Below are 11,398 nucleotides of genomic sequence, written 5' to 3'. Positions count from 1 at the left end.
TAATAGAAAGATTTTTTCATACCCCATTTAAGATAAATAACAAGTCAAAAGAACCATACATGTCTTCTTGCATATTCACTTATTCACACACAATTAATCAGTTCTTGATTCAACCAGAAAAATAAAATTAAAAACCAGTTGCTTAGTGATTATCTTTGATAGTTTCTCCAATAAGTCACACATGTCTATGCTTTATATCCTAGATCGCCATCCAAATCTCGTTCTTCGAAGCCTTCTTCAGCTTTCACCAAGTCTCTTTTTGCTATTTCAAGATCTATCTCAGCAGCAGCCATCTTTGCCTTCAGCCTCTTGATTTCCATCTCTCGAACAGCCACATTTTCCTTCATCTTTTTCACCTCTGCTGCTCTCTCCATATAACTTTTTATACCTAATGCAGATTGAACATGGGGCTCCAACCAAGTCAGATCAAATTTAAATGTCTCAAGCTCCTCCCATAAAGCTTGAAGATGCATAAAGAGAGCATCATTCATATCTCTAACTTTTTTAGTCTTCAGGAAATGCAGAACTCGACCCAAAGCTGTGAATGCCCATTCAGTAAACCTACAACTTCTATTCTGCTGACATTTGATAAGAGATGGATGTCGTGAACATACTTCTTCCAGTAGTGGAACAAAAGCTCTTTCTATTTTCCCTAAGCCCCTAAAATCCACGAGTTCGCCCAATGAGGTAGAGGACGTTTCCTTAGGTGAAGGATTATCAGGCACAGCATTGACTTGTGTTGAAACCGGAGTAACAGTAGCATTTTTGGCTGCTTGATCAACCTGATTCTCATGTTCTCGTTTGGTAACAAAAATCTCAGCTTCAATTATACAAGTATCATCCACAATAAAGCCTTTGCTAGGGTCCCTAATTTCATTTAAAGGCATGAATGCCGTGAAACCCCAGTCATTCTCTCTTGCATTGAATTCATGTTCAGTTTCTGAAAAAATCAGTATATCAAAGGTTACTACTCATCTCGGATGAAAATGAAATTATATGATTGTCACATGTACACACAATTAAAATATCTAATGACCAAAGTCGTGAAGAGAGTTCATCCACAAAGAATAGTCTATTTATGTAAAAAATCATCATGACTTAAGCATCATACTAAGCCTACATATTGGACATATCACTATGTTAGTGTTGAGATGATATAGATTATAGAACTCAATATAGTTGAACAATGGAAGCTTATGTAGTAGTTTTAATCAATCAATTAGAACATATTAATGGTGTTAACAAGATAGGGAATCCAGAAAAGTTAGAAATGGCAAAGGATCATAAACAGTAAAGGGGGCCATCAATTGTAAACTTGCATAATAAGATTCCTTTGCCAAAAATGTAAAACCTAAACAAAGCAAAACCATTGCTAAGAAAAACATGTTTCATCCATAGGGAAATAACACAGCTAAAGTCAATTAATAGAGCAAGTGAAAAGAAAAAGAAATGTTGAGCAAGGGAAAGGATGTGTGAAACATACCTTTTGTTTTTGTCATTTTGCTATTGACCTTATTAATTAGACTCAACTTGAATTTTGCGAATCTGCTCCAGCCATAAGGCAAATTAGCAGAGTCACCAGCATCCAAATAAATTGACAAGTAATCCACATTGTTACCCTTTGGAAATATAAACACCCGCCTAAACAAATTAAAAACGCAAATCAATGAACATTATGTCGAAGAGGAACACCTCACACACGTATATATACTATATAGTATCAAAATTTTGCCTCACGTTATTTGGTTCAGATGCAAAAAAAATCGTTATAGTAACGTGAATAGAATGTTTAACAAGTTCTCTAATGAGTATGTTCCTGACTAATGAACTCGTTAACCAATGTTTAACAAGTTCACGTTGGAGAGTTGCAGAAACCAATTGTGGCAGCATAGACCACATATGTCCGTCTGAAACTTCTAAGGTTTTAGAAGTTTTTAAAATTGTTATTTAAAACTTATCTTCACCATATAGATATGATCAGTGTAGTGTTTTAAATTGTGAACTGCACATCACGTGATATGACCGCAATATGGTAGTTGCAGTATTGTGATGTAACACCGAATCACAATAACACAATCACGCAATTGCATCGAACCACGTTTGAGCTGCATCATGCCGCAACATAACCGCATCAGAGCACATCAATATCAAAAATATTTTTTACTCACAAAAGAATTTACATCACAACGGCCACAATCCAGATTGCAATGACCGTAATTGCAGACACACAATAACCACAACCCAATCGCGACCACAACCGTAGTTTAAAATACTGGATGTGATTAATCATAAATTTTTATATCACACTTACAAAATAGTGTCAAAATATAAAGGTTGACATGATAAACAATGATTGACTTAAGTACCATGGATGACCTCCAATGAAGAAAATCTCAGAGAACAGCTTGTTGCGCAATTTCGAAAAGTTCTTAATCGTCCATGTAAACGTCTCAGCTGTTTCATCACTTCTTCGTTGATTCTCCATTTCTAAAGTCAACCAACTCCGAAACCAACACTAGAAAGAACAAACAAAAAGATGACTTTCTTAAACATGAATTAAAAAATAATTACTACCACAACTGTTATAGGTGAAAGAATTCAAAAAGAGACTTGAATAATACAAATGAAGATGCATGAAAATTGAGAGTGAACAAAATAATACATAATATAGCACTGTAAAAATCAGAATACAAATATGAACTCCGATCATTCAATACTGAGATTAAAAACAACACCGTTGAGTCCCAATCAAAAATAAAGATAGCTTGAAATTCGAGAACAATGGCTATAACTAATTTGGGTGAAGGAAGCACTAAGAGTAATAGCAACGGACCTTAGTTTCTGATGAATGTGAGAGAAGAGAAACAGAAAGTCAGAGGTGATACAAAGTAAAAGATTATAGAAAGAATGAAATATCGAAAGGGTTCTTAAACAATTTAGTCGTCGATGTTGCTTACTCCGTTGCACAAAGTTTGTCATTGGATAAAGCTCAATAGAAAATAAGAGGGAAGACATTTTCATGTTTATTATCAATTGTTATATATTTTTTAAAAGGGAAACTTCAAATGAGTATTGTTTTTTTTTTCAATAGAAAATAAGAGGGAAGACATTTTCACGTTTACTATCAATTGTTATATTTTTTAAAGGGGAAACTTCAGATGAGTATTGTTTTTTTTTGTCAATAGAAAATAAGAGGGAAGATATTTTCACGTTTACTATCAATTGTTATATTTTTTTTAAAAGGGAAACTTCAAATGAGTATTGTTTTTTTGTATATCATATCACTCTTATGAGTACGAAATCAATATTTGATTATCCATTTTAATAAATGTTGTTCTTAAAAATCAAATTCTTAATATTTTGATCATCGTAAAAATTTAGTGGAACTCTTATAACACTTAATCAATGTAATAGGAAATTATAGGAATTATAACTTTTGGAATTAGATTAATGATTTATAACTACTTATATTTTCACATTACATCATTTATGTGCTATTGATATTGATTTTAAATAAAAGTAATAGAAGTAAATGATAAATTATTGACTAATAATGTAAAAAAATGGTATGCAAATATTGAATTAATTCCCATATGTTGTCTATGTTTAGTTGGTATAAATGTTGAGAATTCTTCCTAATTGATGTGGAAGTAAGAGCAATGAATCTTGGTAGATGAATCATTGAGTACGTTTAATGATGGTTATTCCAAAGTCTTCGAATTATTCTTTGACTCTTAAGAATTATGAAGTCTAACTTAGAAAGTTGGAGTAACACTTTTCAAGGTATCTTGAAAGTATGACAACAATTTAATTTTTCAGTATGTCTTTATCATGAAGTCTTCCTCCCTCTCACTATATAAAGGAGATTTGTAAGGAATAGATACAATAAGCAAGTGAGAAAGAACAACATAGAGGAAAAGTGAGAGAGTTTATATCCACATAGTGTGAAATTTGTATTCCTAGTGAGATACTAGAAAGAGTTTGTATTTCCATCCTTTTGGGTGAGATTGAGTGTTATCCTCTTAGTAAGAGAGAGTTAAATATTGTAACCTTACTTTCTATAGTGGAGATGTTTTCTGTACTAGGTCCCATGGTTGTTTCCTTCTCATATTGAAGAGGTTTTTCCATGTTAAAATTTTTGGTGTTATTCTTGTACTCTTCTCTATTTTCTTTATCCACTTGTCGTTTTCGCAAGTGCCCATTTTGTATCACACATAGGAGGAAAATTGGTTCTGAATTTCCCAACAGTGGTACTAGAGCTCCCAGGTTCATTCGGGGAGCTTAGCCTGTATAGTTCAAGATGGAAGGAGCCGCTAATATCTCATTTGATGGAGACATGTTCAAGTTGACAGCTGACAACTATTCCTATTGGAAGCCCATGATGTAGGATCATTTATATTGCAAGGATATACATGAGCCTATTTCTTGTAAAGATAAGCTAGAAGATAAGGGTGACAGAGATTGTGAACTTTCGAATCAAAAAAATGTTGCAATGATTCAGAAGTATATTGATAAAAGTTTATTTGAGCAAGTGCCCACATACACAAATGCTTATGAGTTATGGTCGAAACTTGAATCTATGATTCAAAAGAAAACTCCCAGAAATAAAGCATCTCTTGTTAGAAGGCTGGTGAAACTCGACTATAGATATGGTCAGAGCATGATAGACCACTTGAATTCATTCAAGGTCTTGTCAATCAATTGACAAAGATAGACATGATGATAGATGATGAGCTACAAGCACTTCTGCTACTGAGTTAGTTACCTGAAAGTTAGGATACATTGGTGGTCACACTTAGCAACTTAGTCCTTGATGGAAAGGTATCAATGGACATTGTTTCAGATAGTCTATTGAATGAAGAAACCATAAGGAAAGAAAAGGGTACATCCTTCCATTCTAAAGCAAATGTTATGGAGAGGCGTGGAACAAGTGAAAATCATGGAAGAAATGAATCTCGTGGAAGAAGCAAAAGCAAATTTAGAGGTCGTTCTCAATCTCACACGATGTCAATAACATGCTATTATTGTAGTAAAGAAGGGCATAAGAGATCTGAATGCAGGTTCCTGAAGAGAGACCAGAAAGCTGGAAATGTTCATGAAGGTTTAGTTGATCCAAATAAAAATGGTCATAAGTCTACCACAACCGTCGCCACAGATGATGATGTTCTCCTCATTGGAGAAGACAATTACCTAAATGATACATATGGTGATTATGCTTGGATCGTTGATTATGGTACTTCTTTCCATGTAAGTCCACATGAAGGTTTCTTCTCAAACTACAAGAATGGTGATTATGGTATTGTGAAAATGGGAAACCATATCACTAGCAAGATTGCGGGAACTGGTGATATTGTGCTGCTAACAGACATAGGAGGAAAGCTTGTACTGAAGGAGGCGAGACATGTTCCAGATACACGTCTCAACCTTATCTCAACGGGTAAATTGGATGATGCTAGTTTTGTAAGCTACTTTGGTGCTAGAAAGTGGAAACTAAAGGCAACCTAGTCATTGCTAGAGGCTCAAAGGAATGATCTTTGTACATTATGCAAGGAGGAATTTGTTCTAGAGAAGCAAATGTTGTTACTGATTCCAAAGATCTTTGACATTGGTGATTGAGACACATGAGTGAGAAGTCACTTCAGATGCTCACCAAAGATCACCTTCCAAGTATAAAAGGTCAAATTTTAGATTCACGTACAAATTGTCTTTATGGTAAACAACATAGAGTCAATTTTCAGAGAATTGACAATTCCTCACGGAGAGATGAATTACATGAATTGGTGCATTCAGATGTTTGTACATCATCTGAAAGATCTCTTGGAGGAGCCTACTACTTGTCACATTCATAGATGATCACTCGAGAAGACTATGGGTATACTTGTGGAAAAGCAAATATCGAGTACTATCAGCATTCAAAGATTTCCATGCACTAGTAGAACGTGAGACTGGGAACAAGTTGAAGTGTTTGAAATTAGACAATGGTGGAGAGTATTGTGGTCCATTTGAAGCCTATTGCAAGGCTTATGGTATCATACTAGAGAAGACACCACCAAAGACTCCTCAGTTGAATGGAGTAGTTGAGAGGATGAATCGCACAATTGAAGATAACACCATATGCATGTTGCAAGATGTCAATCTCCCAAAGTCTTTTGGGGTTGAAGCAATAAAGACTGTAGTGGATCTAATAAATTGGACACCTTTAAGACTCCTGAATGGAGAAATTTTAGAGGAAGTATGGGTCAAGTAGAAGGAATCCTTCAACCACATGAGAGTATTCAGATGCAGAGCTTTCGTTCACATTCCGAAAGATGAGAGAAAGAAGCTGAATGCTAAGACCAAGGAGTGCGTTTACCTTGGGTCCCCAAAGGATGAAGTTGGGTAAAGACTATGGGATCCGATAAACAAGAAAGATGTAAGAAATAGAGATGTTGCGTTCCTTGAGGATCATACGATCAAAGATATTCAGAAGAAAAGCCAATACAATTCCAAAGTTTTCATTGATTCAGGGGGAGAAATTCCTCTATAGATAGATCATAATCATCAGATAGATCCAAAACAGATAGACCAACCGGCAGATCCTGCTCACACAGAACTTGACCAGATTAATGAAGAATCAGATCATGATGAAGTTGTGGTAGACACACAAATGCATCAAGAACCCGGGCCAGTAGAACATCATATGCAAGTTGAACCAAGGCACTCTAGAAGAGGCAGAATACCTTCTTCAAAGTATCCTAAAGAACATTATATCATATTGATAAATAATGGTGCACCTCAAGACTTCACAAAAGCTATACAGACAATTGATAAAGAAAAGTGGATTAAAGCCATGAAAGATGAGATGAACTCGTTACATGAGAACTACACTTATGATATGGTGGAGTTGTCCAAAGGAAGAAAATCCTTGAAAAGCAAATGGGTTTATAGGCTTAAATTTGAATAAGGAAGCTCGAGACCAAGGTACAAAGCACATATTGTTGCGATAGGATGCAATCAAAAGAAAGGAGTTGATTTTGATGAGATATTTTCATCAATGATGAAGTATTCCTCCATAAGAGTAGCATTGAGTCTAGCAGCTAGCCTAGACTTAGAAGTTGAACAACTTGATGTCAAAACAACTTTCTTACATGGAGACATTAAAGAAGAAATCTATATGAAGTAACCAGAAGGTTATGAAGAACCAGGCAAGGAACACATAGTATGTCGTCTAAATAAGAGTTTATATGGTCTTAAATAAGCCCCGAGACAATGGTACAAGAAGTTTGAATCCTTCATGACCAAATACAGTTTCAAGAAGACAACTAGTGATCATTGTGTATTAATTAAAAGGTATGAAGATGGAAACTTTATTATCATCCTCATATGTTGATGATTTGTTAATCATTGAGCATGACAAGACTAATATTGTTGGTTTGGAGAATGCTTTAAGCAAGTCTTTTGCTATGAAAGACTTGGATCCTGAAAAATAGATCCTTGGAATAAGGATAATCAAAGATCGTTCCAAGAAGTTGTTATGGCTATCACAAGAGTAGTACATTGAGAAAGTTCTCAATAGATTCAACATGGATAAGGCAAAGTTTGTTAGTGTTCCACTTGCTGGACATTTCAAGTTAACAACAATGCAATGTCCAACTAGTGATGAAGAAAGGAAAGAAATGATCACAATGCCTTATTCCTCTATGGTAGGAAGGCTAATGTATGCCATGATTTGTACAAGACCAGATATTGTCCATACAGTTGGAGTTGTGAGTCGATTCTTATCCAATCCCGACAAAAAGCATTGGAATGTAGCAAAGTGGATATTGAGATATCTGAGGGGAACTACCAAAAGATGTTTATGTTTTGATAATGAAGATCTTATGTTAGTAGGATATGCAGATGTTGACATGACTGGAGATGTAGATTCCAGAAAATCTACATCAGCTTATCTAACTACTTTTGCAGGGAGAGCTGTATCTTGGCAATCCAAGTTGCAAAGATGTGATGCATTATCAACAACTGAAGCAGAATATATTGCAGCATCGGAAGCTGACAAGGAGATAAAATATATGAAAAACATCTTGCATGAGTTAGGGCATGTTCAAGATAGATCTATTTTTTCACTATGATAACCAAAGTGCAATTCACCTAGCTAAGAATCCTACATTTCATTCTCGGACAAAGCACATTGATTATCGTTATCATTGGATGCAAAGTGCTTTGGAGGATGATGAGTTGCATCTAGAGAAAACTCATACAGATGATAACTGGTCCGACATGATGACCAAGACAGTTTCACTCAAGAAGCTAACAGACTATTGCAAAGGTGCAGGACTGGTGATACACTCAATGATGGCTATTCCAAAGTCTTCGAATTATTCCCTGACTCTTGAGAATTATGAAGTCTAACTTAGAAAGTTGGAGTAGCACTTTTCAAGGTGTCTTGAAAGTATGCCAACAATTTAATTTTTCATTATGTCTTTATGATGAAGCCTTTCTCCCATTCACTATATAAAGAAGACTTGTGAGGAAGAGATACAACAAGCAAGTGAGAAATAACAACATAGAGAGTAAGCGAGAGGTTTATATCCACATAGTGTGAGATTTGCACTCCTAGTGAAATACTAGAGAGGGTTTGTATTTTCATCCTTTTGGGATGAGATTGAGTGTTATCCTCTTAGTAAAAGAGAGCCAAATATTGTAACTCTACTTTCTATAGTGAGGATATTTTCTAGACTATGTCCCGTGGTTGTTTCCTTTTCACATTGAGGAGGTTTTTCCACGTTAAAGTTATTGGTGTTATTCTTCTACTCTTCTCTATTTTCTTTATCCACTTGTCACTTTCGCAAGTGTCCATTTTGCATCACACGGAGGAGGAAAATTGGTTCTGAATTTCTCAACATAAAATACTCTAAACCTTAATAACATTGAGTAGGATCCGCTAAAATAATCTTAATAAGAAATTAGAGATTAGAATGATCAGGAGTTGAAGTCATTTTACACTAAAGATTTGTCATTACAATGGGTACTCAACATTCCCATATAAAAAGGTGAGAATTTAACATTCTGACATCATTCATAAATTAAGTAGAGCTGTTAAATTCTTCACCATTTTTTCTAATATTCTCTATGAGAATCTCACATTTCTAAGTCAGAATCCCCATAATGCTAAAACTTCCTAAGACTAAAATTGTTCTTTTTAAGACAATTTTTACCCACAATTAAGATCTTTAGAAATAATTTTAGAATTTTCTCCTTTTTAATGATTAAATTAGTATACATGGAAAAAATGTGAATCAAGATGAATATTCACTCTAAAAACATATTTTCTTTAAATGGTTATTTTATGACTATAATAAGATAAAGATAAGATGAGATAGAGAGCGAAATAAAAGTAGAGCAGTATGATCACAATAAATTCTTATCAAATCCAATGTTTGGTGTTCAATAGATGAATATAACATTGATATAATTGCGACTAATGGTAATAATATAGTGGTGGTAATAGTGGTATTAAGGTTTGAGGGTATAAAGAGAAAAAATTAATGTACTATCCTACCCTGAGATAGAAAATACACTAGGCTAATAGAATAAGATAGACCAACAGGATAAACCTATAGAATAAGATAGACCAACAGGATAAACCTATAAAACATGATATGACCTATTATCTTGTATCTTATTATGTTCACCAAGCTTAATTTTTTTGGGTTCAAGAGTAGTTCCAATGTATGTTCTAACAACACTGATTAAGATATTCAACATAAAAATTATATCCATGAAAATAATGTAATCAGATTTATTCTAACAAAAAAATTACTATTTTACAAGATATGAATTCAAATATAATATTTTCATTTTATTTATTCATTAACAATTGTATTTATCATTTGAAGTAGAAACAAATTGAATCAGTTATCAAGAGTCTATTAAAGTGGAAACATGTCAAACTTATTACTGAAAAACATGTTTAACTTAATAGATCAAATATTAGATCATCTAAAATATTTATTAACCTTAACAAATCAACTTATTTAATTATATCATATTAATATATTTATTATAGGATAACAAAAAAAATGTAATTTAATCCTTGGTGTTAAATAGATATATGTAAAAGCATGTTTATTAGCCTATCTAAAGTTAGGTTTTTGGCATATTAATTTAAAGATATTATAGCAAAATAGATTTTTTAATAAGTTTATAGGTCTGACCTATGCCTTACAATTTTTTTTTTGAACATGTCAAACTCACACTAATATATATATTATATAGTTTGACGTGTTTAAGAAGAAATATAATGGAACATGTTTTCACCCAGGGGTAGATGATTTCAGAGGCTGGGGCAGCTGCCCCTGAGTTTTTAAAAATATTTTTTTTATCTTCTTATCTTATGAAATATATTTGTTGTCCTACAAAGTATGTTACTTTAAGTTTGTTGTGGTTGACCAGAAAAATAATTAATTATTAAACTTTTAAATTATAAAAGATGATACATAGAGTGACACCCTTTTTGGAATAAGAAATATATTGTTTTTACCTATACCTAAATGATGTCTTTATACAAAAACTCTTTGAAATTTAAATATTTCTCTAATTTGTAACTTGATAAATAAATATTGTGTAACTTGTATGGTTATTCTAAAAATTATACGTGATGAATCAAGCTCTTAACATACAAATGAAGATATTGCTTATAGTAATATGTTTGATTTGAGTGCCTAATGATTTACACTTAATAAAAAGATTATGTAAGTATTCGTAATATATATTCTAAGGATGTTTATATGTCATTTAATGTTGATAGTATATGTATTTTTTTGTCCAAAAATTTTATCTTATGAATTTTAATGAGCAACAAAAGATTAGTTTAAAATGTCAATTTGAACATTTTTTCTTGGAGTCATTAGTCGTCATTCATGTTTGAAAATTTCTAAATCATTGTTAATCATATAGTGTTTTATTAAGTTGTCTGTTTTATCTTGACTATTGAGATTCAACTACTATATAAATATATTTTTTAATAATGAAGACCTATAAACAAAATTACATAGTAAGATAACAAATGAGTTCTTGAATACAACATACGATTTATATGAAAATGAAATATTTGAATTTTTTACTCTAGTTCAGTTATGTGTGTTTTTTAAAATTTTCATTACTAAGTTAGTTTTAATTGTAAATAGTAACTAAATATTATTGCCCCTCCTAAAATTTAGATCAAGATCCGCCACTGTTTTCACCCCTAATTATGGTGCTAGTTTATATATTAACAATTATATCTTAATTAGCCATGTACAAATATTCCTAAATTTAGAGTAAAATTTTAAAGATAAAAAAAAGAGTTATGATGAGTTTTAAACCAGAAATTTGATTTAAAAAGTGTCACATATAATACCATCAAAATAAAATAAAATAA

At 32.8% G+C, this 11,398-nt stretch overlaps 1 protein-coding gene across 2 annotated transcripts; it reads right to left on the bottom strand.

The window, feature by feature from the left end:
- On the bottom strand, positions 1–3,004 carry LOC109335101 (MATH domain and coiled-coil domain-containing protein At3g58270-like). Of its 2 annotated transcripts, none has more exons than XM_019571173.1 (4): positions 2,834–3,004; positions 2,367–2,515; positions 1,484–1,641; positions 1–940 (listed from the first exon to the last, which is right to left on the bottom strand). In XM_019571173.1, the coding sequence occupies exons 2-4, from the start codon at positions 2,483–2,485 to the stop codon at positions 186–188; spliced, it is 1,032 nt and encodes a 343-aa protein (XP_019426718.1). In that variant the 5' UTR covers positions 2,486–2,515; positions 2,834–3,004; the 3' UTR covers positions 1–185. The 2 variants fall into 2 exon arrangements, with proteins under 2 accessions (XP_019426718.1, XP_019426717.1); XM_019571172.1 differs by lacking the exon at positions 2,834–3,004 and adding an exon at positions 2,663–2,768.

The sequence above is a fragment of the Lupinus angustifolius genome, chromosome LG20 (assembly GCF_001865875.1).
Source record: "Lupinus angustifolius cultivar Tanjil chromosome LG20, LupAngTanjil_v1.0, whole genome shotgun sequence".
In the NCBI taxonomy this organism is placed as follows: Eukaryota; Viridiplantae; Streptophyta; class Magnoliopsida; order Fabales; family Fabaceae; genus Lupinus; species Lupinus angustifolius.
This window is presented reverse-complemented; position numbering and strand designations above follow the sequence as displayed.

Coding starts and splice junctions, on each gene's coding strand:
- LOC109335101 (XM_019571172.1), bottom strand. CDS start 2,710: ATGATCGGAGTTCATATTTGTATTCTGATTTTTACAGTGCTATATTAT. Junction 2,516..2,662: donor TTTTTACAGTGCTATATTAT/GTATTATTTTGT, acceptor TGTTCTTTCTAG/TGTTGGTTTCGGAGTTGGTT. Junction 1,642..2,366: donor TTCATTGGAGGTCATCCATG/GTACTTAAGTCA, acceptor TAATTTGTTTAG/GCGGGTGTTTATATTTCCAA.